General features: G+C 40.2%; 1 protein-coding gene across 2 annotated transcripts in view; it reads left to right on the top strand.

The window, feature by feature from the left end:
• The window catches only part of LOC127639720 (WW domain-containing transcription regulator protein 1-like), a 55,765-nt gene extending 30,920 nt beyond the window's left edge, over positions 1-24,845 (top strand). Inside the window, exons 3-6 of one of the 2 annotated variants that reach the window (XM_052121896.1) lie at positions 11,424-11,617; positions 19,485-19,606; positions 19,810-19,922; positions 21,404-24,845. In XM_052121896.1, coding sequence (XP_051977856.1) covers positions 11,424-11,617; positions 19,485-19,606; positions 19,810-19,922; positions 21,404-21,585 — 611 coding nt within the window. In that variant the 3' untranslated portion in view covers positions 21,586-24,845. Of the gene's footprint in view, positions 1-11,423; positions 11,618-19,481; positions 19,607-19,809; positions 19,923-21,403 lie in introns of both variants that reach the window. The other variant, XM_052121895.1, reaches the window with a different exon arrangement.
• The last annotated feature ends 2,294 nt before the right edge of the window (positions 24,846-27,139 follow it).

Raw genomic sequence — 27,139 nt, 5'->3', positions numbered from 1 at the left:
GCCCTAACGCTTAACGCCCCTTAGAGTCGTAAATCAAATATCATAACTCTGATTTTAATTAGGGCTGTTCTGCACACATTCATTATGGATGGAGCCCTGCAATTGAATTTTGCCAAACAGAACACCCTTGCAACTGCCTAGCAATGCCCTAGTTATCAACCATTGACATGTTTGTTCGAAGGTGCACAATGATGTTTATGTCTCAAGCTGCTGTCTATGGTGAGATCCCATTCTCATTTAATGAAGAAAGTCTAGCTGATAAGGAGACTTTTAAAGCTGTATTGAGTTTGTTACTATTGCACTATTGGGCGTTGTGTAGCCTATCTGTGTGTTTGCTTTAAACAGTACTCCATGTGACACTGCCTCTGTCAGTATTGTAAATTACTTCCAAATGTGCTCAGTTTCTTTGCCTTTTTTTTTCTTCCCAAATCCTGAATTGTGATGAAATGGAAAAAAGGTGTGTCTCTTCTTGTTTGCAGCTGAGAAACAGATTCCAGTGAAAGTGGGGGAGGGGGAGAAAGAAAGCGTTTGGGGGGGAGAAAGATTCCTTGCAGCTCTGCATACAGCACACGCCAACTATAGAGTTCCACACTATAGAGCTCAACATTTCCCCAGTCACAGGAAGTGCTGTTATTTAACATTTAACTTAAATTAAAAACCAAAACTGTCAAAAGTTACCCCAAAATTAAACTTAAAAAAATAAGAAATTGATTTTGCAGTAGGTCAAGCTCACTTCTCTGGTTTTCACTATAGAGTGCTGGTTACGCTTTTGGCTTATGTCTAGCTAAACAGGACAGTTGCCCGAGGGTTGGGAGCAGGCCATCACTCCTCAGGGAGAAACATTCATTGATCACAAAACCCAAAGCACCTCATGGCTGGGCCCGTGCGTTGGTAAGTACTCCCTTCTAGCGCTGTCTGGAGTCCAATCAGCCTTGTAGCTTGATTTTCAGATCACCTGTAAATTTTAATTCTGTCATCATTTACTCATGCTAATCCGGAGCCCCTTAGAGGAATTTATTTTCTAAAATAGTTTTGTTCACTTTCAATAAATGTTGCATTTCTTTGCAATAGTTTATTTCCTCTCAATAGTTTGTTCCCTCACAATGAATTTTGGTTTTCCATCACCAAAGGTTTTGCATTATCTTGAATAGTTTCCTCGCAATAAGTTTTGTAGGAATAGCTTTCGTTCCCTCGCAACTTGTTTAGCAGTTTCTTGCATTTCATCGCAGTAAGTTTTGTGCTCTCTTGCAATAGTTTACTTTACTCACATATAGTTTTGTATTCCCTCAAATATTTGGTGTTCCTTCGAACTACGTTTTGTTCCCTCACAATAGTGTGTTCTCACAAATAAATTGCTTTCCCTCACATAGTTTCATGTTCACTTGAAATAAGTTTTTCGTTCCTTAGCAAGAAGCATTCCTTGCAATATTTTGCTATCCTCATTAATAGTTTAGCGTTCACTTGCAATAAGTTTTGTTTTCCCTCGTAATAGTTTGTGTTCCTCACATAAGTTTATCTTTCCCCTGCAATAGTTCTGCATTCCCTCGCAATACGTTTTCTTCCCTTGCAATAGCTTGTTTCCTCACTAATAGTTTTGTATTCCCTTGAAATAGTTTCCGTTCCTTCGCACTAGGTTTTGTTCCCTTGCAATAGTTTGTGTTCACGTGTAATAGTAAAATTGTATGGTTACGGCAGGTTAGCTATAGTGGTGTAATGATTGTGATTTTATTACTATGGTTTTGATTTTCGTGTATTATTATGAGTATCATGGTTAAATTATGGTTACTGTAGTAAAACTATGATTCATTTTGTGACTATGATTTTACTTTATCATAGCTGAACTATAGTTACTGTAGTAAAACCATGGAAAGTTTTCATTAGGGGTGTATAAATGTATTGTGAGGAAACACCAAATGATTGCAAGGGAACGCAAAACTATTGAGAGGAACGCTGTTTCAGACAATAATATCCCTTCCTGTCCATGAAGGGGCTCCACACCAGGCGTGGCTCGTCCATATGGGCAGGGAAGGCAGAGTCCCACCTAAATATTGGTCCACATGAACACCTAGGTGAATAATATAAAATGACAATAATGTAATTTGTTTACCCATAAATGTATTCAGAATGCTGACATGCCTATTTAAAAGCAAGCCAAGATTTATTTTATTTTTAAGTTGTAATGTAGCTGAAAACTCGGTTACACTGTGTTTTATATAGATGTATGAGCATGTGGGGCAGATAATCCACTGCTCTCCTGAACTCAACAGCGCCCCTCATTTTACTCAATGGAAATATGTGGTCAAATGTGGTACTGCAATGAGCACTCATTGAGATGCATTGGGGCAGAAATAAATCTGCAGAAATAGGAAAAAGCATGTAACGTTATATATTTTGCCAATTCAGTAACTATTATACTTCATTAGTGAAAATGTTCTTACTATGCTGCTGAAGTGCACAAGCGACGTTGTCATCCTGTACATGTTACTTTTAACCCAGCGCTGGGCCGGCTGGAACAATAACAGTAGTTTGTGGATACTGAATAAAGAATTATATGTAATAAGCAGTTCGCTACATAGTCCTTTGATTGTTACACCATAAGAAGCTGTAATTTCATTAAATAAATAGTCTGGAATGTGCTGCACGCTTCACATTAAATGAGCATTTCGCTTTCTACAATCTAATACACAGTGTACAGAAGTCATAATGTGATGTTTTTAAGCAGATCAGCGTCATCACACATCACTTCTCAAGTGTGCAACACAAGAGAACGGAATATTTCTTAAATGAAATCACAGGCTGCTGTGGTTTAATAATCAGACTTGGACAAATGTACAACACATTTACAAGATCAACAGAAGATTTAGTGACAACGCAGTACTGGCCCGAAAAAGTGAAACTCTCACACTCGTCCCGGGCCAGCTGGCCATACTTACTCTTGAACCACGTTAATAAATGTTTAATTAAGCATATACAGTTCTCACTTTAGATTAGGTCACGTGATATTTTAGCTAGCCATTACTAAGTGCTTTATTAAGCATTAATTAATTTAATAATAAGTGTTCCTAAAACATTAATAAACACATTAAGTAGAAATATGTGTCCAATTAATTACATATTTAATATATTTATTAACTATGAATTTATGTAGTTATTATAATGTGTTATTACCTACATAACCTATAGCCCTCAAAGCAAGATCTGCCTCCCCTATGTCTGTGGTCACGGGCCGCTACTGCTCCACACCCTCATGTCGTTTCAAACCTGAATGACTTACTCTCTTCCATTTAAAGGTGATTTTTTTACATTTCTTTTTTTATTATTATTTTGGGTAAAGTATAACATGACTTTACATTCAAACACTTTATTTAGATGTAAAAGTGTTGCCAGGATATTATTCAATTACCTTTAGTGTCCCACATAAGAAAGACATTTTGGAATGGCATTAGGAGAGCAAATGATGACAGATATTCCATTTTGGGGGAAGTATTTTTTAAAGAAACTTCCATTATGGCCAATCCTGTTCCCTCCAACCCCACAATCTTCTGACCATTTTACCCATGTTCCACTCTCTGTCACTAATCTAATGTGGGTTCATAGAGTAATGCTGCTCTAGTTTGGTGACTAGCATGTGTTGCTTTGTTGACATGACCACAGAGAGTGAAATGATCCAGTGATGATGTGTAGTACATGCTAATCCACTAAATGTCCAAATTGTGTGGACACCACCTCGCAAATAAGTACTTTTGCAATTTTAGCAACACCCAATTGCAATTGCCTTGTTATTATTGTCTGTTCAGTGATCTTTTCATCTATAAAATCAACCTGGTTTGCACAGGGGACACCTCTAAACTGCCACAATACATTTAATGAAGCACATAATATCATTTTGCAAAATAGTTGCCACCGTCCCGTAATTTCCATGAGATCAGGCTGTATAGAAACTTGATTGCAACCAAATAATATAATATTGAACAGCAGCCATCGGAGTCGCATTGTAGTGACATCACTTCCCCTCTTCCAATAATTGGCTAGAGGAGGAGCTGTCGATCAAGAACTTGTGGACCAATTGGGACATAAAATGCCCCCTGATATACATGAAACTCACAAGTTTTGGAAAACCAAGCTCAGAACTTTGAAACAAAAGCAAAGAAAAATACAGCGTAAACGTGCAAAAATATTTAAATACTTTGGTTGCTCAATTTATGATTCCCATACCTCCATTTGTTTTTTGTGCATAATTTTGATAACTTTACTATCATTCTACAATGTGGAAAAATAATTATAACTTTTGGTTGATTGTGTATACAATTAATAATCTATATCCCCTTCCTGTCCCCTTGGGAGGATATTTCAATGTTTACCATTAAAAGTGTTTTACCATTTAAAATAGCTTTATCATTTAATCACATTAATGTGATTGTAGTGAGATACAGGAGCTGTTAGCTCTTAGCTAACACTGTGATTATGAGTTCTTATTCGGGACAGGATGTGCTTTACTGCGTCACAGATTTTTGGGACTGGAAGTATTTTTCCCTTCCTCTTTTCCTGTCTTTTGCTGACCGTGTTGGACAGCTGATGGCATTTCTGGGAAATCAGCTGAAACAAGAAGCTCTTTGTTGGAGTTTTAACAACTCAGTCGACTCAATCTCTCTCTCCTTCGTGAATGCTGCACCCTGTTGTCGTGACTTGCGTGATGTCTTGTTGTTCGCTCCGCATGTGTTTTGCATCATGAGTGTTGTGACATTCAGATGGTTGTCGGCCGATTCCACAGCTGTTCACATCTGGACAAGCTGCAGATGCTGGAACAAAACACAACCGTAAGCCTGCGGTGCTTTCACCTGTTGGGCTGCATTCTGGATCAGACAACACACCCGTGTTGGGTTCATGAAAACTGTCCAGAACATAGATCACTCCAAAATCAGAAGAATTAAGAAATTGCATTTTGTGTAATATAAATTGTAGAAAATATTTTTATGAAACTATGTCATTTCTATGCCATCAGTGAAACCAAATAGAATTGCAATAATAATGGCTGGTCGAGATTGTCAAACAGAGTGCTGATTTGATTGATTACTTATAGTTATACTGTATATCTGCATATTAAGCTCAGTTAAGTATTTTAGCATCTATAAAATTGCACACAAATTACTTTTCACTCATTACAGTAATAAAACCAAATCTAATTTTCATTACTGTAATGCAATTTAAAAAAAACACATTTAGATTTTAAAACCATTAAGAATTGTTTTACATTGTGATATTATTTTTATGACAGTTATGCACTTATTTTTCTTTCATTTTTTGGCTTTTATTTCATGTCTATTAGATGTGAGGTCATCTACTGGTTATGCTAGTGCACTCCTAAAAGTTGACAAACACTTTAAGCAGATTTGTACTTCAAATTTACAGTCTTTCTCTTCTGGGTCAATTTACCACAAATATTTATTCATCCTGCTCTCAGGGGCCTATCCAAATTGTGTGCAGTAAAATGCTCTCTGGAATGGAAATGTCCCTCCCCCAATACCTCCTGCCTCTGACTAGCATTAGCACGTAGCAAATCATAACTAAAGTGGGACTAAAGTGTTCATCTTCCTGTTTCAATTGGAAATAAAAGTGTTCCTCGCACTCATGGGATCATTGGCCCTGGAATAATCTTCATTTAATGATTTTGGTGTGAAGTGTGCTCACATTTTATTAAGGTTTGCACGTACTGGAGTGCTGGACTGAAGCCAGTGCTGCTGCTGTTTCTCTGGTTATTTAAGTGACAGAATTGAAGTCTGAACTAGTGAAGAGCGGTGTTAGTCCTCTTAATCTTACCATAAAAGGCAGTCTTTGCTTCACCTCGAACCCTCGGCTGCCAAATCCACCCCCTCATCCATAAAACTCATCTCTGAAGATATGTTTGTTGTGAAGAAATGTTTGCAAGTTTTATAAAGAAAGCAGACCGCGACAGTCTTTGGTGTCTGCGCCATTACCGTTATGGAGGAAGTTTTCTTTTTTGCAGAGCCAATGTAAAGTAATAATATGTTTGGTGGCGTGTCATGACATTGACCTAGTTTATTGTTTACCCTGCCCAGTTGTATTGTGGAACATACTGTATGTTGTCTTCCTATTCATGGGACAATTGATTGCCAGGAAAGTGTCTTTAGATAGACTGCGTAATGACTGTGTTTAGTCTGACAAGGAAATAAAAAAGGATATGTGACAGTTAAGGGGTCATTTTTTTTAAGCCATTCTGTTGTGCATTATGTAGCACTGTCCAACTAAAATCAATTTATAGTAAAAGTGTGATGCACTGAAGATGGGTTTCAACTTTTTTACCAATAGACTTGCACTTGAGGTCATATCTAGAGTCCTGAATATCATAAAGATTTGGTGGTAGGCTCTTTTTAACTGGGTCAGTAAGTAACCATCTAGCAGTGTCCTAGGTCAAGTCAAGTTTAAATACCTTGTTTTTAATCATCGGTCTATAAACATTTGTGTAAGAAGTCTTTGTCTGTAGTGTTCTCTCACTTTTTTGCAGCAGCTTGCGGCATGAGCAGTGTGTTTTTAGTATGTGCGTCAAGTTAAATAATTCAGCTTTTAAAAATCTCAAGACTCTGCGTTCGGTTCTGTTACATTGTGCTCTGTCTAGTTCACACATCAACATTACTATACCTACAAAATCACCTACAAGTGATTTTGACGTGCCTCGTTGTGTATCACGGCATTGTCCTGGTGAAATAATCACTAAAGGTGCTACAACAATGACTTTATTCACTTTCACACAAATCATGAGTAAAACAGCAGTTCGTTTTCACCCTGTTCCTCACACAATGCTATCTTATGACATCTACACACTTTTACTAAAGTGAATAACTGTAAGGCGATACATTTTCATATTTACATTACCTAACCAACTACATTTACAATTGCTTTCCAAAGTATGTAGTAACAGAAAGCGTTTTCTGAACATTCCATTTTCAATGAAGAAAAATGCTGTTCTAGTGTGGATGAAAACTGTGAACATGGTGAAGTCAAGTCAAATTTATTTATATAATTGTTCATGCTTTAACAGGCGTTGTTTCAAAGCAGATGTGCATTAAATTATGATATAACAGAAAATGAATTAATACAATGCCAATATTACTTATTTATTTTTAGAACTATTAGTGGTTAAAATTCAGTGTTATAAGTGTTGTGGGTCAATGTTTAAAAAAATGATTTTGTATGAATTTTAAGTTTTAGTGTTAGAGTCCTTGAAGTCGTCCCAAATTAACTGAGGAAATACATGTAGATGCATTGTCCTATGATTTTGGCTGATGAAGGCTTTTGTTAGTGGTCATTTCATTTTCTATGTAGTTTAAGAGAGTGTTTTACCCTGCTTTGACCAAGCTGATATAAATATAATTCAGTGAAGAGCATCGCAGTCTGGCTGGAAGCTTATGGCATGTAATTTTGGGGAGCTCCATCCTGAGCCCATGCTTCAGACAGTGGAATCGAACCAACAACCTTCTGATTAACAGTTGTGCATTAGCCCACTATGCCACCACCACTCACTTATATTCTCAGTATTGTTAACAGGCTGGAATTTTGCAATCGTAGTGAGTACAATAGTGTGACAGAAGGTCACTTGTGTTCTTAAGGAAAATCATTTTTTACCACATACACCAATTCATTTCAAGTGAAAACTTACTAGTATGTATACCGCCTAAACCTCAAATCTAAAAAAAAAAAAAGAAATTTACACATCAAGCAGAACAGAATACAGTTGCTGTTCGGGTCACTAGCTGTGATTTTTCAATAATCTGCATAATAATCCAAGAGTTGTACAAACAGTTGCCATGATCCGTAGAGCAGTTTTTTTTATTTTGTGCAGAATGTCACATCTGCCTTTTAAAGGAATGTTTGAACCATGTAAAAGTGGTTTACACAACATACATCATGGACAGATACACATTTGCTCCAGATGATCACGAGTTGCAAAACACTCTTCTCAGGAGCTGCAACCTGCCCAATGGTGCGTTCACATACAATGCAAATACAATTTTCGCCTTGCATTGCTCGCGCGAGTTTGACCAATGGATTTTAAATTTGTGTTCGTGCGAGTAACGCAAACCCACAAGTATTCCCCCTTCTCTTCTGGAAAAGGACAGGAGGAGGGGCTTCTACGACTTGGTTCATAGTAAAGTACAACCAATAGCTGGAATCAAGTAGACGTGCATATTTTCAGAACTTACCAGGTAGTCCAACTTCCTCGCTCACTTTCCTCCAAGCGATGTCTTTGTACAATTATGACTTTGTGTCAAACAATTCCGGGTGCCCACACACCACTACAACAAAGTTTTAATAACTTTTTCCAAATTTCTTCTGCTACTACGTCAGTACGCCAGTGAGAGCCGAAAATTTCAATGCTGATAGGCTTTCGCGACAATGTGTCATGCGGATTTCTCACTAGAGTTGCAAAATGTTTACTTTTGCGAATACGTGAATGAAGTGATTTTTCGTGTGTTCAAGTTGCATCATTCGCATCTATTCACATCATTGCATTGACTTTATGTAATCGCGCTGTGCGAAACGCTCGCTTCACGTTGTATGTGAACGCACCATAACACTATTGATTTCAAATGTCTGTCTGTTTAACAGTTCCTGTGTAGAGCAAAGAACCTTATTTGTGCTTGATACCCTTGATATTAAAAAAGACAATGATGGTTAATTTTAAGGTTAATTCTGTCTGTCTCTCTACCTCATTTTACTTCTATAAATCATAGCGAGCCAGTTAGCTAGCTGTCTGCCTATCTCCCTACCGCATTTTACTTTCATAAAGCATAGTTAGCTAAACCGTTTAATTAGCTATGTCTTTCTGTCTGTATCTGTACCACATTTTACTCTCATAAATAATATCTAGCTTGCTAGTTAGTGAGCTGTGTCTTTCTGTCTGTCTCCTTACTGCATTTTACTTTCATAAATTATAGCTTGCCTGTAAGCTAGCTGTCTGTCTGTCTGTCTGTCTCCCTACTACTTTTTACCTTTATAAATCATACATGTAGCTAGCTTGCTAGTTAGTTTGTGATGTCTTTCTGCTATCTTCCTGCATTTTACTTTCATAAAACATAGCTAACTAGCTAATTAGTTAGCTATGTCTGTCTCCCTACCATATTTTACTTTAATAAATCATACGTAGCTAGCTTATTTGCTTGTTCATTAGCTATGTCTTAATGTCTGTCTCACATTTTACTTTTATAAATCACAGCAAGTTAGTAAGCTGTCTTTCTACCTTACTACTTTTTTAATTTCATAAATTGTAGCTAGCTTGCTAGTTAGTTAACTGTCTTTCTGTCTCACATTTTACTTTTATAAATCACAGCAAGTTAGTAAGCTGTCTTTCTACCTTACTACTTTTTTAATTTCATAAATTGTAGCTAGCTTGCTAGTTAGTTAACTGTCTTTCTGTCTGTCTCCCTATCGCATTTTACTTTCATAAAACCTAGCTAACTAGCTAATTAGTTAGCTATGTCTGTCTCCCTACCATATTTTACTTTCATAAATCAAAGGTAGCTAGCTAGTTAGTTAGCCATGTTATTTCTGTATTTCTAACCTACTGCTTTTTACTTTCATAAATCATAACTAGCTAGTTAGTTAGCCATGCCTGTCTGTCTGTGTCTGTGCTACATTTCACTTTCATAAATCATGTCTCCCTGCAACAAGCAACAACTAGAACACTTTAGCAAAAGGGTGTCTATCTATCTGTATGGACCTCTAACCTTCAAACTTTTACTTTAACATTTTAAGCTTTTAAACTGTCAGGCAAGGCTTTGCCAGGTCAACATTAAATTGTGGCTACTTGAGTAAAACTAATTCATTCCTCAGCAACCTAAAAAGGGGCCACACTGATGACTGACAGTGTTCCAGAATTAAGCCAACCAAAACAGAGGTCATTTACATACAGAGGTTCTTAAGTTAGTTGCAGAAAAAAACAAAAACTTGACAGCCTGTTTAATTGAAGAGTCAAGAGAAGGTAGGAAATGAATAAAACTAAATTATGATTGTTTTTGTTGCAAGAAACCTTGACTAACATTACAAGTGGCCTCGTCAGCCACACAAGTGATTTGGGAGAGGTTCAGTGTTTTCACTGTTTTATGGCCTTCTGCTCACATCTGCAGTGTGTGTTAAGAGCAAACCAGCTCTGATCCAATTCAGTCCTCTTACTAAACAATAGTACTGTGAGGAGATTTCCATCATCTTGGTAAACAGTTGTGCTGCACTCTGGCCGTGGATCAGCCACGAATGAGTCAGTATGTGTGTGGAACAAAATCTCCGATTTAGTCTTGTTTTCTCCTGTTAGTCTTATTTTCAAACATTGTGGGTTTGAAATGTTGAACATTAGGACCCAAATCTGGGCTGGGCTGGTAATGTGGGTGCCTAAAGTGTGTAATTCCTGTGCTTCTAGTGGTAAAAAACAAACAAATCGAATAGCAAAAGTAACAGGTTTCACGAACCCTAACACTAACTTTGACAACAAAATGTATATACAAATCATGCTCAAGGATATGTTGTGTACGAAATGTTAGACAAACTAATGATTATGTTTTGAAGATTTGATGTCATTAATCTTTCAAATGTAAACGCAGTATAACAGTCTTGTTCGACTTGTATGTGTATATATAGGGTAGTTGAAACCTACTGTGTCCATGGCCTTTTTTTATCAACATCAAGATGTTATGTTGAAATGGATATGAACATATAAGGGAAAGAGTATAGTTTATTTTCTGTTTAACTGGTCACTATTTCTTTTCAATTTTGCATCATTTCTATCACATTTCTGCCTCCACTAGTTCATTTTAAAAGGTCCTGTGACAAAATAATTTTTATTTGTACAAATATTCCATGTAGTCTCTCAATTAAATTAATAAAGTTAATAAATGATACAATATAAAATAAAAATGTATCCATAGTATCAAATAAAATAAAATATTCACAGTAAAATAAGAAAAATATATAATTGGTGTAAAAATGACATTTAATTGAAGTAAACTTAATTATATTTTATTTACCTTTTTTAGTTTCATTTAACAATTTAATTCAAAATGATTAATTTTTTGTACAAAATGTATTTAAATGTAATTTTATATATTGTAATATTTTATATATTTTAATGTTTTATTTTATCAATATAATACATTTCAAAATTTGATGATCAATTAAATAAATTAAAAATATATTTTTTAAATGAACAGACTTTTAAATTAACTAAATTTAAAGCTCATAAAAGCGGCATTCAAATTCATTATAAAAGAATGCGCAAAATTCTGTTAAAAATAGCTTTACATGCAGTTGAGCATGTCACACTGCAGGACATGTCAACTGCCGATGGACCAGTGTCTGTATATTTGGTCAGACTGCAGCTACAATGTAAAGTATGTTTGTTGTGTGTTTTATTGCAGTGTTAAATCAGCAGGCGCATCCACAGCAACTGCAGCAGCAGCAGGTGCAGGCGCTTAGTTCGCAGCAGCAGCAGAACACTCAGGCCAGCATGTTGAACATGAGTGCACAGCAGCACCAGCAGAAGATGCGACTACAGCGCATACAGATGGAGCGAGAGCGCATTCAAAGGAGACAGGAGGAGCTCATGAGACAGGTGAATGTGCTGGAGAGGCAGAATTTTGTAGTGAGCTTTGATGCCCCCTAGTGGTGTAACAGTACTTTATCAAGAGTTTGAAACATAAATCACAGCTCATGTTTATACAGTATGAGTGAATCATACGAGGTCGTCGTCCTTCTGTAAGTCCAGCTTCAGTAAAACAGCAGGACAGTTTACTAAAACAGACAGACCTCACAGTATGTGTTTGTATTACACATTTCTTGTAACTCTTTCAGTGATGGAGACAAACACGAGAGAAGAAATGGCGTTTACACGTGTTTGTGGTGAGCAAGAGTTAAAAAAACAGCCTGGCAAAAATCCTGATGAGTCAGACTTCAGTTTGTGGTCCTGAAAGTTTTCCACAGTTTTTTGGACTGATTTCCTGCAGCTGTTTTAGTGAACACACTCCACCCGAATGTCGTGCCCAGAGACACTCTGCTATATTTAAACACACTGATCTGATCTGGCCTTCTCTACAAAGTGCCAAATCCACCAGTGTATTAAGACTGCCAGAGTATGTACTGTTTTAATGAAGAACACACTTCTCAGTCATTAATAAAGTATGTTCTTTAGGGACAGTATGCAGGTGTGCCATATAAATACATTTCCAGAGATTCTTCATAAGGGAACAAATTGTCCTGAGAGGAATGCAGGAAAAACAACCGTGAAAATAATTACTCCGCTTTTATTAGACATGTACAATTTAACCACAAGGATCAACTCTCTTGATACCTAAAGCACTTACACTTTTTAATTCTGATGGCTCCTCAGCACCCATGGCCTCATGGGACAGTAAAGTTTACCATAAAGTGTCAAAAAATCTCAAAAAACTTTTTTTTTTTGCATTTAAAATCCATTAGGCTCATAATTCTAAGGAGTTTAAGGTACTTGGTTGGTATGACAACTACACATCTATATTGATGATAGTTAGCTAGCTAGTTGTTGCTGCTTAGCTTCATAAAATAAATTGTGCAAATTTTTTTATTAAGTAATATAAAGTAACAAAATAACTGTGTATATTAAGGAAACATATATAATATTAACAAATGTAGTAAATTCACAATATGATATATAGTAAAAATCCATAGTTTAAAATAAAGAAAAACATTTTATTCAACTTAATTTAATTGAAGTTAAATTACACTTAAAGATTAAGTTTAATCAATGAATAAAAATTTTATTTTGGCGATTTTCTCCCTTTTTCTCCCCAATTTGGCATGCCCAATTCCCAACGCACTATAGGTTCCCAATCCATGAGGTGGAGGACGAATCTCAGTTGCCTCCACATCTGACACCGGCAATCCGCGAATCTTATCACACGGCTTGTTGAACGCATTACAGTGGAGACCTAGTGCGTGTGGAGGCTTCATGCTATTCTCCTCAGTATCCACGCACAAATCGGAGTGGAGTGGTGGTGGTGTAGTGGTCTAAACCACATAACTGGTAAACTGATAATCAGAAGGTTGCTGGTTCTATCCCCACAGCCACCACCATTGTGTCCTTGAGCAAGGCACTTAACTCCAGGTTGCTCCGGGGGAATTGTCCCTGTAATAAGGGCTCTGTAAGTCGCTTTGGATAAAAGTGTCTGCCAAATGCATAAATGTAAATGTAAATCACCCTGTGCCCCACCGAGAGCGAACCACATTATAGTGACCACGAGGAGGTTACCCCATGTGACTCTACCTTCCCTAGCAACTGGGCCAATTTGGTTACTTGGGAGACCTGACTTGAGTCACTCAGCACACCCTGGATTCAAACTCATGACTCCAGGGGTGATAGTCAGCGTCAATACTCACTGAGATACCCAGACCCCCAATTTAAACTCTGTTTAATTAAATTAATATAATGAGATTGAGTTAAATTACAATTTCTGTAAATTAATTTAAAAATTGTTACATTTTGAGTGAACTTTTAACTCAATTTAACTTAACTTTGAACTGAATATCATTACATTTGAACTCAATGTCATTTTAATTCATTCATTTTTATTTTAAGCAGAAGTGTGATTTTACCAGCCCAACGCATGGATCAAACACTGTGCCAAATATTGTATTAGTATGAGCAATATTACCAAGTGACAGATGAATTTGCACCTAAATATTGTAGAATGTGATTGGACACACAGCTTTTGACGTGTACAACTATAGAAATGGGAAATTGATAAGTACATATTTTATTTTGTATCCTAAGTACAAATAAATCTACAGGAAGACCCGATCACAACCTGTAACCCATTTTGGGTTCACAGTTAAAAACCCCTTTTCTACAGTGATTTATGTTCCTGTCAAGCATGCCAGCATTTCTGAAAAATGTGTCTGACTTAAAAAAATATATATATATTTTAAAGTCAAAGAAATTACTTGCGTCAACAACAAAAAATAATAATAATTATTATTATTATTTTTTGACACAGTTTGATAGCGTTGTCTAAACAAAATCTTACATTCAGCTGCCAGTCAATAAGGTTAAGTTGAGTTCCTCAAACATTAATATTTAACCATATTACCATAACCATCTGTAAGGTGATTTGCATTCTTTACAAAGGCAAACTTATTATGGGATAAAACAAAAACACATTTTCCATAGATAGTATAACATTTGAATGACAAGCAAAGGGCATCAGAGTTGTCGTGTATGTATGTAATAAAGGTATGTCGTTTGTTTGTTTTAAATATAATCTACCGGATAATCATTTTTCAAAAATGTACAGATTGGAAGTTGGGTAGTTCATTCCGCTAGTGTAACGCTTGAGTAACGAGGCAGACGAGGAGATGCGGATCCAAACGCAGTTTAAACTTTATTTAATTAACAAACAGGTAAACACAAAGGAACAACCCACAATGGGGAAATCAAACATAAAAACTGTTAATTAAACACGATGTAAACAAACAGAGGACTCGGGAAGGAAACACACACCAGGCTAACATCAAACAACGATAGACAAGGACTGAACAAAGAAACAGGGTATAAATACATAAACATGGGAAAGAGGGCCAATGAACGAACAGAACTCAAACAAGATAACAAGGTGATTAACAGAAGCAAAAGGCAAACTAATGAGGACAGGTGAAAACAATGACAGAAAACACGAACGCTAACAAAGAGACTATGGAGTTACATAAGGGACTAAAGTGAAAACTAAGAAATGCAAAAGTGACAAAAAGGGCAACAGTGAAACAAGACAGGGTATACATAACAGAGCCCCCCCCCCCCCCCCTCAAAGGATCGGCTTCCAGACGATTCTAGAAGGCAAAGACAAAAGACAAAAAAACCCACAGAGAACAAAATGATGACACCGGGGGCAGACAGGCAGACCAGGTGGGGCACAAGAACAAGGAGGCAGTCCAAGGGGCACAGAGGGCAGGCAGGAAGTCCAAGGGGCGCCACGAGGGGAAATGAGACAGTCCACGGGGGCACAAAGGGAGATGAGACAGTCCACGGGGACACAAAGGGAGATGAGACAGTCCACGGGGGCACAAGGGACAATTAGGCAGTCCATGGGGGCACAAAGGGACAGGTTTAGGAGGCCGGGGTGGTATCGACCGGGCAGGGACAGGTTTCGATGGTCTGGGAGCTGGCCACCGGGCAAGGGTAGGTGCAGGAGGCCTGGGAGCTGGCCACAGGGCTAGGACAGGTTTGGGGGACCTGGGAGGAGGCCACTGGACAGGGACTGGGTCAGGAGGCCAGGGGGGGAGGCCTCAGGACAGGAACAGGGTCAGGAGGCCTGGGTGGAGGCCACAGGACAGCGACTGGGTCAGGGGGCCTGGGAAGAGGCCACGGGACTGGGACTGGGTCAGGAGGTCTGGGAAGAGGCCACAGGACAGGGACTGGGTCAGGGGGCCTGGGAAGAGGCCACAGGTCAGGAACAGGGTCAGGGGGCCTGGGAGGAGGCCACCGGACAGGGGCAGGTTCAGGAGGCCTGGGAGGAGGCCACAGGACAGGGACTGGGTCAGGGGGCCCGGGAGGAGGCCACAGGACAGGGGCCGGGTCAGGAGGCCTGGGAGGAGGCCACAGGACGGGAACTGGGTCAGGGGGCCTGGGAGGAGGCCACAGGATAGGGGCCGGGTCAGGAGGCCTGGGAGGAGGCCACAGTACTGGGACCGGGTCAGGAGGCCTGGGAGGCGGCCACAGGATGGGAACAGGGTCAGGAGGCCTGGGAGGAGGCCACAGGACGGGAACAAGTCTAGGAGGCCTGGGAGGCAGCCTCAGGACAGGGACAGGTTTAGATGGCCCGGGGGCTGGCCATAAGGCAAGGGCCGGCTCAGGGGGCCTAGGAGGAGGCCACAGGATAGAGGCCGATCTAGGTGGCCTAGGAGATGGCCATGGGGCAAGGACGGGCTCAGGGGGCCTGGGAGCTGGCCACAGGGCAAGGATAGGTTCAGGAGGCCTGGGGGTTGACCACAGGATGTGGGTAGGTTTGGGGGACCTGGGTGGTGGCCGCCAGATAGGGACCGGTGGAGCCGCGTGAGGCGGAGCCAAGGAGGACCTCTGAGGCGGAGCCAAGGGAGGTGATGGCTCAGAAGGCCCAGAAGGCGGAGCTGAGGGAGGCTCAGGAGGTGGAGCTGAAGGAGGCTCAGGAGGCGGAGCCGAGGTAGGCGGCACCGTGGGAGGCTTTAGGAACGGAGACCAGGAAGGCTCTGGAGTCTCTGGGGGCAGAGACGTAGGAGGCTCTTAGGGTGGAGCCGTCGAAGGCTTGAGTGGCTCGTGAGGCGGAGCCGTAGGCGGCTCGGGAGGCTCTGAGGGCGGAGCCGTCGAAGGCTTGAGTGGCTCGAGAGGCGGAGCCATAGGAGGCTCTGGAAGCGGAGCCGTAGGAGGCCCCGGGGGCGGAGCCGCAGGAGGCCCCGGAGAAAGCTCAGGCGGCACCGTGGGAGGCTTTAGGAACGGAGACCAGGAAGGCTCTGGAGTCTCTGGGGGCAGAGACGTAGGAGGCTCTGAGGGTGGAGCCGTCGAAGGCTTGAGTGGCTCGAGAGGCGGAGCCGTAGGAGGCTCGGGAGGCTCTGAGGGCGGAGCCGTCGAAGGCTTGAGTGGCTCGAGAGGCGGAGCCGTAGGAGGCTCTGAGGGCGGAGCCGTAGGAGGCCCCGGGGGCGGAGCCGCAGGAGGCCCCGGGGGCGGAGCCGCAGGAGGCTCGAGAGGCTCTGGGGCAGAGCCATAGGAGGCTCAAGAGGCTCTGGGGCAGAGCTGTAGGAGACTCGGGGGGCGGAGCCCTGGAAGGCTCTAGAGGCGGAGCCCTGGAAGGCTCTAGAGGCGGAGCCCTGGGTGGCTCGAGAGGCCTGGAAGGCGGAGCCCTGGAAGGCTCGAGAGGTTCGAGAGGCGGAGCCCTGGGAGGCTCGAGAGGCTTGAGAGGCGGAGCTCTGGTAGGCTTGAGAGGCGGAGCCCTGGGAAGCTCGGAGGGCGGAGCTCTGGAAAGCTTGGGAGGCTTGAGAGACGGAGCCCTGGAAGACTTGAGGGGCGGAGCCCTGGTAGGCTCGAGAGGCTTGAGAGGTGGAGCTCTGGGAAGCTCGGAGGGCGGAGCTCTGGAAAGCTCAGGAAGCTCAGAAGGCGGAGCTCTGGAAAGCTCAGAAGTTGGAGCTCTGGAAAGCTCAGAAGGCGGAGCTCTGGAAAGCTCGGGAAACTTGGAAGGCGGAGCTCTGGAAAGCTCGGGAAACTCGGAAGGCGGAGCTCTGGAAAGCTTCGAAGCTCGAAGGCGGAGCTCTGGAAGCTCGGGAAACTCGGAAGGCGGAGCTCTGGAAGCTCGAAACTCGAGGCGGAGCTCTGGAAAGCTCGGGAAACTCGGAAGGCGGAGCTCTGGAAAGCTCGGGAGGAGGAGCCCTGGAAGACGAGAGACTTGGGAGGTGGAGCCCTGGTAGGCTCGAGAGGCGGAGCCCTGGAAGGCTCGGGAGGCTACAGGCGCTGGCTCAGGGACGGTCGAGGCTACAGGCGCTGGCTCAGGGACGGTCGAGGCTACAGGCGCTGGCTCAGGGACGGTCGAGGCTACAGGCGCTGGCTCAGGGACATCTGAGGCTACAGGCACTGGCACACTGACGTTTGAGGCTATCGGCACTGGCTCACTGACGTCTGAGGCTACAGGCTCTGGCTGGGTTACCATGGTATGTGCCAGCTTGGGTTCGCCGGGCGCTGAGGGCAGAGCCAAAGGGGGTTTAGGGCATGGGGCTGCGGCAGGTGGAGGCTGGAGTGCAGAGACCTCTCCCTTTCTCCTCTTCCTCCGGGCTGATGCGACTGGCGAAGCTGGGATGCTGTTCCTGGTCAGCGTGGCTTCAGGCTCGCTTGCCGTGGTTGACGAGGGCTCAGGCTCGCTGACGGTAGAGGCCGTAGGCGCTGGTTCGCTCACTGTGACATGCGTGGCCGCTGGCTCGCTCACTGTGACATGCGTGGCCGCTGGCTCGCTCACTGTGACAGGCGTGGCCGCTGGCTCGCAGACCGGGGCAGGCGTGGGCTCTGGCTCGCAGACCGGGCAGGCGTGGGCTCTGGCTCGCAGACCGGGCAGGCGTGGGCCGGGAGGCGGAAGCCTGTCTTTTCCTCCTCATCCGGGCGGACGAAGTGGACTGTGCAGGTTCAAGGGAAGCCACTGGCGTGGGGGGTTGCTCGCTGACAGGTGAGGCTGGTGTGACAGGGAGCGGTGAGCTGCACGCTAGTAGGGTCGTCTCCAGGTAGTCGCGGAGAGTGCAGCCGGGTGTTGCCTGTGGCACCCGCTCCCTCAGCGAGGGATTTAAGCCGTCCTTAAAAAAAACCACCAATGCGGAGTCCGGGAAGTCCGTAAAGGTCGCCAGGAGGAGAAAGTAGAGAGCGTGGTCTACCAAAGGCTGGTCTTCTTGCCGCAAGTTGAGCAGCCGGCATTTGGCCCGTATAGCTGCTGGATCCATGTGTGGTCTATCGTTCTGTAACACTTGAGTAACGAGGCAGACGAGGAGATGCGGATCCAAACGCAGTTTAAACTTTATTTAATTAACAAACAGGTAAACACAAAGGAACAACCCACAATGGGGAAATCAAACATAAAAACTGTTAACTAAACACGCTGTAAACAAACAGAGGACTCGGGAAGGAAACACACACCAGGCTAACATCAAACAACGATAGACAAGGACTGAACAAAGAAACAGGGTATAAATACATAAACATGGGAAAGAGGGCCAATGAACGAACAGAACTCAAACAAGATAACAAGGTGATTAACAGAAGCAAAAGGCAAACTAATGAGGACAGGTGAAAACAATGACAGAAAACACGAACGCTAACAAAGAGACTATGGAGATACATAAGGGACTAAAGTGAAAACTAAGAAATGCAAAAGTGACAAAAATGGCAAACAAAAGGGCAACAGTGAAACAAGACAGGGTATACATAACAGAGCCCCCCCTCAAAGGATCGGCTTCCAGACGATCCTAGAAGACAAATGCAAAAGTGACAAAAATGGCAAACAAAAGGGCAACAGTGAAACAAGACAGGGTATACATAACAGCTAGATATGTCCCAACTACAGTACACTCTCTAACAGAAAAGAGTTATGCGTACTACCAATTCTGTATCCAAAATGTGTGAGGTACTAAATGGTGCTTTAAGGAGTGATTATATGCAAAGAAAGATAACTTGGTAAAAAGCTTAAATGTGAATAGAATGTTCAAATATTTATATATTTTTTTATATATAATCTCCGAGATTTCTTGTTAGTGCCATTAAATGTCTTTAGTTACATCAAATGCACATTCTTGTTCAAATGAGGCCAAAATATTCCATATGTTTTGGTAATATAAACGATTAAAAACATTCTGGATGAATATATTTGTAACATTGTCATCAGTCATAAACTAAGCTAAAATAGTTGATCATGTATGGTCAGGTTACAGTGTTTGTGTTTCTCCAGGAGGTGGCGCTCCGGCAGCTGCCCATGGACTCTGATAATATGGCATCTGTTACACCAGCCATCAGCTCTCCAGCCATGACGCAGGGTAACATGCCCAACAACAGCACAGATCCGTTCCTCAACAGGCAAGTGTCTCTTTTCCAGCTCAAAGCCCTCAGGATCAGTGTTTAACGGTGATGTGTGCATTTTTTCAAAGGAAAGATGCGTTTGTAACATTTGGGTCCAGATCTCCCAGCATGCTCTCTGACTTTGCCCCTGCTGGAATTAGTAAGCTAGGAGGAGTTTTAAAGACTGTATAGCTGTTTTAAAACTGTATGTGTGTTCCCAGCGGGCCGTACCACTCTCGAGAGCAGAGTACAGACAGCGGACTCGGATTGGGCTGCTACAGCATCCCCACCACCCCTGAAGACTTCCTCAACAACATGGAGGAGATGGACACAGGTACACAGGTCACCGCAAACATACTCCAAAACAAAGAGTGCTTTAATTTTTTTTATTATTGTTTCCACTACATCAGGATCAATTTGCGTAATATTTTCTGTAATAATAAATAAAAACTTCCCTCTTTGGGGAGTAAACATTTAAAGCGATAGTTCACCCAAAAATACAAATTCTCTCATTGTTTACTCACCTTCATGCCATCCCAGATGTGTATGACTTTATTTCTTCTGCTGAACACAAATATTTTTTTAAGCATATCTCAGCTCTGTAGGTCAGTACAATGCAATTGAATGGTGACCAGAACTTTGAAGCTCCAGAAAGCACATAAATGCAGCATAAAAGCAAAGCATATGACTCCAGTGGTTAAACCCATGTGTTCAGAAGTGATATGATAAGTGTGGGTGAGAAACAGATCAATATTTAAGTATTTTCTATTGTATAATCTTGACCTCAGCAGTGTCCTTGGCTATCATGATTTCAAGCTCTATTATATTCCCCAGTGCCATCTAGCACTCTGCGAACTTTTCTAGTATGTGTAATCGAGCTTGGAATCATGATTGTTCCTCTAGAATGCAATTGCAAGATGTACAGTGAGAAGGGCGTAACGTTTTGGTCTGTTCTCACCAAAAACAGATTAGATCACTTCAGAGGACATGGATTAAACCACTTATAGATTACTTTTATGCTGCCTTTATGTGCACTTTGGAGCTTCAATGTTTTGGACCCTGTTGACTTGCATTGTATGGACCAACAGAGCTGACATATTCTTTTAAATACCTTCATTTGTGTTCTGCAGAAGAAAGAAAGTCACACATCTGGGATGGCAGTTTTGGAGTTAGTTTAGTTTAGTTTGTTTTTTTTCCCAAGAATTTCTGTTTATTTTTTGTTTTTGTTAACGAAAATGATTTTATTGAGTTTTCATTAACTATAATAACACTGATTTGTAAAGCACTTTTTAAAGCAAACTACTGCACATTACTGTATAGACAAACACAATACAATCAAAGAAACAAATAAATAGAAAAAAATATCTTAAAACATGATACAAATAAGAAGAATAAATCATTTCTTCAATTTGGTTTAAAGACAGCCAGTACAATCTCAATTAGTTTCAAAAGTTAAAGAATAAAAATGTGGCCTGGTACGGTACTTTAAACTGATTCAAGGGAAGTAAATCGAATTCTAACACTTTTCTTTCTTTTTTTTCTTTTTTTTTACTATGAAATACTATTAGACACTATTAAAACTATTAAATCTGTCTTGATGCTCTCATACTCATAAATCACATGACAAGGTGGACAATTTGTCTCACACTTATGACACTTATGGCCAAATAAAATGCACACTAAAGTCATTGTGATTTTCACAAATTATCGTGAATCTTCATTATATCACCCCACCTTAGTTTGCCATTAACTGCAGTTTCAGTAGACAGCTCACAGTCACTGTTTTCCTCACTAACCTCGTGTCTCTGTGTGCAGGTGAGAACATGGTGCCGGTCAGTATGAATGTACCGCAACAGAGTCGTTTCCCAGACTTCCTGGACTCCATGCCCGGCACCAACGTGGACCTGGGCACCCTGGAGGGTGCTGACCTCATGCCCATCCTGAACGACGTGGAGTCGGTCCTGAACAAGGCCGAACCCTTCCTCACCTGGCTCTAGACTCACACGGGACACTACAGACTTTTACATATACATATATATATATATTATTATATACAAAATCAGTCTTCCTCTAGTTTCACTTTTTAGACATCAGTTATTGTTTTCACACACCATTCTGAATTTCCTTTTCTTTTGCTGAGTCAAAGAACAATATTTACCAAAGTGTTTAGCCTGTGAACAAATATGCGAGCTTGCATCAGTCAGTCGTTTGTTTCGTAACTGATGTAGGACACATTTGATTATGACTGTGTTTGTGTTCAGAGTGATTACATGCACACATCCTTTCCACAACGGATATGCCCGGATAGTGACAGTGGCTGTCAATCAATCTGCCCAAACTTGTTTAACAGTAAAGCTTTCAAGGTAACATCGTCCAGGTAATATTTCAGTCCAAAATCAATAGAAACAAATAAACAAATGATACTTTGCGTAAAGAAAATTAAGGACAATTTTAGTTTTTTGTGACATTGTTTTCATGACATTTAAGCTTATTTCCTCTCTAAATTCTCACGCTGTTATGCAAATCTCATTCTATACTGTAATGCATAAATATAATGATGAATTAAAGTTACAGTTTCGTAAAGTTTGTAGAGAAATGTGCTTAATTCAAATTTTACCACCAAATCAAAATAAAAGAAATATACGTGTGTGTGTGTGTGTGTGTGTGTGTATATATATATATATATATATATATATATATATATATATATATATATATACACACACACACACACAACTATATATACAGACAGATAGAAATATTTTGCATAAGTAATATGAAATGAACGTTTTTGCCCTTTTTTTTTTTTTTTTTTTTTGCATTACGACATTATTGTCATGACAATTTACGACAATCATATTTGCACCCTAAATTCTTATTGCTGAATGTGAAAACATAATGATGTTATCTTAACGTTGTCAAGTATTAGTACATTATAGTAGCATTTGATCTACTTCCTTCATGCTGATTATATTACAGTATTTTTTACTGTACTTAAAATGTAAAAATTACATTTTATATATATATAAATTGATTTTGGATTGAAATCTGGACATGTTTTCATGAGACTTACGCCCCTACTCATCGAAACGACCATACAACGTTTGTTTTACACTTCATATATACTTGTGTTTTTCAGTAACAGCTGTGTGCTTTAAAAAGCTTTACATTTTGTTTTTATTATATACAGTGAAGAACTAATTCAGATGTGTTTAAGTTTGCATTCATTTTATTCCAGTTTAGTTATTTTGTCAAGTAAGCTGATGATACAGTTTGCATTTTCAAACGTTTTATATCATGTTTTTATGTACTGCTACAGTGTTCTTGTTTTGTAAACTGTAAAATACCATTGATGTATGCTCTTGCTTCTGGTGCATTTAATTAGTTTGCAGTTTAGTATTTATCAAAAGCTAATAACTTCTTCATTTTTCAGGAATTTTAAATATCAAAGCACTACAAATCAACCAATGATTTATCAATAATTATATCTAACATCTTGATCTTGAGGTGAATATTGAAGTAAAGGTTTTCACTTAGTTGCGAGTGTTGTGAGGCTTCATGATCCTTTTTTAAGTCAACTCTGGCCACTAAACCGCTCTGATGGTCCAGCAAAGTGCCGTTGCATTCATCCGACAATGTTCCATTCAGGGAATGTGCAGTGGGGTCCAAAAGTCTTGTTAGTGAAAATGCTCCTATTTTTGCATTTTCTACTTTGCTTACATTTTATTTGTGAACTAGAAATAGTGCATAATCTTAAATATTTCTTTTTTGTTACGTCATAACGTTTCTTTGTTTGAAATTTTTCAAAATCCTTAAACATTCTGTGTACTTCCAGTTGTGAAATTGATTTTAAACACCAGATTTTCAATTAAGACTTTTAGAGCCCACATATTAGTGTTTTCTGATACCAGAGATAATTTTACCTTCAGTTGGATGATTAAACATTCAAACTGGGTTATTGTGGGGCCAACATGTGGATTTTCTTGATTTTATTAGCCCAGTTGAAATCCAGTTCAGTGTGTATATATATATATATACACACACACAAATTAATATCTTTGTTTTTTTCCTACACAGGTCTAATTTTTTTTTTAATGCATGTTTGATTTGTTTGATATTCATAGCCTTGGTGGTTTATAGACCCACGTTACTTTCACTCATTTATGATGACTTTGTAGCTTGCTAAATTTTAGGATTGTGCAGAAATGTTTGATGGTGAATTTTAAAGTGACAGTTCACCCAAAAATGAAAATTCTGTCATAATTTAAAATCAAGTAAAAATCGAGTAAATAATGACAGAATTTTCATTTTTGCTTGAACTATCCCTTCAAAATAGACAAAAGAGTAGCTCTTGGGCAAACTGAGCTCATGAAGTCCTTTATAAGGACAGAATGGTTAAGTGCCGGGGCAGAAAGAGCCGATTCGAGCTGTACTCCACCCCGGGTGACCTTTTTCCTCCGGGAACACATAGGATCTGTGCCAAAACCTAGTGAACCGCCTTGCTCCCTACATTGACAGTTGTCTTCTAAGGCAGTGTCTTAGCTGAAATGGAACATCATAACTGATATGAAAGTCTCTACATGGGTAGCAGCTCTGCATCGTTCAAATAACGTGAATAGAGACTAGACTCGCAATTGATTCCCATAGAGTTTGTCATTAGCTTGTTGCTAAGCTAACAACTGGTTACCTGAATAAGTATTCAAATACAGTATGTAACACACAAATATTGGATGAAATAGTACATGTTTAATTAGATTATCTAAGGAGGTTTAATATACTGCCTATGTAGGCAGCTCTTTTATTTAAACAGCCATTGTGTGACATTAAAGAGAATACGTCAGAGAAAGAGTCCACACAGTGGTACTGTTGTTTATTTTTATGACCATTAATGAGAGATCTGACGGTCTTGAGACACATCTGCAGTGAGCGATGACCTGTATCATGCATAAAAGATCAAAAGACTTCATTTTGAGTATACATGAAATGTGACATTGTTGAGAAAAGTGTATTCTCTTTGTTTTCTAATGAGTTGTTATGGGGTGGGACAGTAATCTGTAGCGGTGTATGGCGGAGTTTTGTAGTGCATTACACTTCAGCATGGTGAGGGGTTTGTAAGATTTCTGGCTCTGAATGTTGGTCACATGCTGGTAATCAAACAGTAACATGGTAGCAGCGTACTGTATGTGATATGTGTGGAGATAAGTTGTAATCACTAAGAAATTGTCAGTGAAATCAAAGAATAAAATGGTTTTATTAGCATGGATTTATAGGTGCTGTTCTTTCTTTTATCAGTCAGTCCATTTATGATTTCAATGTAACAAGCGCTTGTGGGCCATTTCTGTCTGAAAGCTTTAATAACTAAATGTGAAAATTCCTTGGAGAATTATACTGTTGAACAATTGAGAAATCATATTTTCCCATATTAGGCCCAAAGTACCTGGTTTGTAGCTGCCACTGACTTTGGGGCACTACTATGGGGTCACTTTTTCCCCCAAATATTGGGCAGTACGCTGTCAAAGCCAAACCTTTGGATTTAGACCAATTGACTCTGTATCCTGAGAACTTTCAAAAGGTATTAATAATTCTGTAGAGGCAAGGCATAGATCTAGTAGGGTCGGAGACAAATAATAAAATATAATCTGCGTAAAGCAAAAGCTTATGTGCCACACTCTTGCCACGATCCATGGAAAATCATCCTCCTTTCTTATCACGGCTGCTAATGGTTCCAGGGCAAGACAGAACAATAATGGGGAAAGAGGGCAACACTGCCAGGTGCCCCTGTCCATAGTAAAATAATCTGAAATTAATGCATTTGTTTGTACCGCTGATACCGGGTGCCTACAAAATAACTTAATCCATCCAATGTAAGCATTCCCGAACCCATACATTTCCAAACTCTTAAAAAGATAATCCCATTCTACCATATCAAACGCCTTTTTGGTGTCAATTGAGATGCAGCGACCAGAGTCTGATCATTCACAACTGACCACATGATATTGATGAAACGCCTAAAGTTATCAGAAGAGCTGTAGCTCCGAATAAACCCCACCTGATCTACATGTATGAGAGAAGTCAAATTTACTCAATCAATTAGCCACAATTTTGACAGTATTTTTACGTCTAGCTGGATCAGGGAAATTGGATGCTAACTCTTACACTTGCTTGGATCTTTGCCCTTTTTAAAAATCAGACTAATCCAGGCTTGTGTCATGGTTGGCAGAAGCTTTCCATTCTTTAATGATTCCATATAAACTAAACAAAAGTGGGAGCCAGTTCTGTATCATAAGATCTAAAAACGTCAGCAGCAAAGCCGCCAGGCCCCGGAGCCTTGATTGTAGACAAGGCCTTAATTACCTCACCAAGCTCCTCTTAAGTTTATCTCAGAATCAAGATTTTTTTTTTTAGCTTGATTGTCAAAATTGCTAATATCTTTGTCAGTAGAACTATAAAGATCAAGATAGAATTCTTTAAAGGCACTATTAATATCAATTATTAGTATGATCCAACCCATAAGAACCACCTTAAGTGACTCCCAACCACACCCACAGAAGGATACTGAGGAAGATATTAGAAACATTTGTGAGTGTGGTTGTCAGCCTTTTTAACATTGGTTGGAATTCAGGATTTTGACAAAGGGATACATTAAAGCACCATCTATATGATTTATTTTTCTCCATATGTGGCAACATCTCTAAACTCACCAAGGCATGATCTGAGACTAAGATTAACCAATCAATGACAGATGAAATCATAAATTTATATCTAAAAATAAAATGTATTCTAGGATATATCTTATGGACTGATGAAACATTTTTATAGTTCCTACCAGATGGGTTCAATTGTCTCCAAATACAGTATCTGTAAGACCAAGATTTTTACACATCCTGTGAAGTGTCAGTGTTGCTCTAGGGGGTTTACACACATTTGCTTCACTATCACAGTCGATCAAAAGATTAAAGTCTCCTCCCAATATTATATCATGAGGAAGGCCAGCCAGTTGCAACATCCCTTCAAGATCTATAAAAAAACCATGATCATCAGTGTTAGGTGCGTCAATATTAGCCAAAATCAACCTTTGCCCCTGAATTTCTGCTAAAACAATAATGACTTTTCCTAATTTATCTTTAATCCGTTTGAGACATTTTAATTTTAGATGTTTACTTATCAATGTAAACATCATTGCTCTGCTCTTACTCGAGCCAGCACTAAAGAACATATTCCCACCCCATATCTTCCCAAATGTTTCAGCTTTCTGTGGGGAAAGATGCGTTCCTTGAAGATTCAATATATCATATTTCTTACATTTAAGAAAGAAATAACCTTCCCTCTTTTTATAGGGTGCCCCAACCCATTCACATTCCACATAGATTGAGACAATACACTCATATTAACATTTCACATTTTGACATATGAGAAAAAATTGATTGTGTGTCAAAAATACAATTATAAAGACCACATTCCACATTGGTGCAACAATTAACCCCTGAAATTTCCCCAGAACAAAACAAACAGAAAAACGTGTGCATGAACCCTGTGCGACAGCGCCAACCG

The sequence above is a fragment of the Xyrauchen texanus genome, chromosome 48 (genome assembly GCF_025860055.1).
Source record: "Xyrauchen texanus isolate HMW12.3.18 chromosome 48, RBS_HiC_50CHRs, whole genome shotgun sequence".
NCBI classification, from domain to species: Eukaryota; Metazoa; Chordata; class Actinopteri; order Cypriniformes; family Catostomidae; genus Xyrauchen; species Xyrauchen texanus.
Note: the sequence above shows the minus strand (reverse complement) of the source record. Positions and strands in the feature narration are given on the sequence as shown.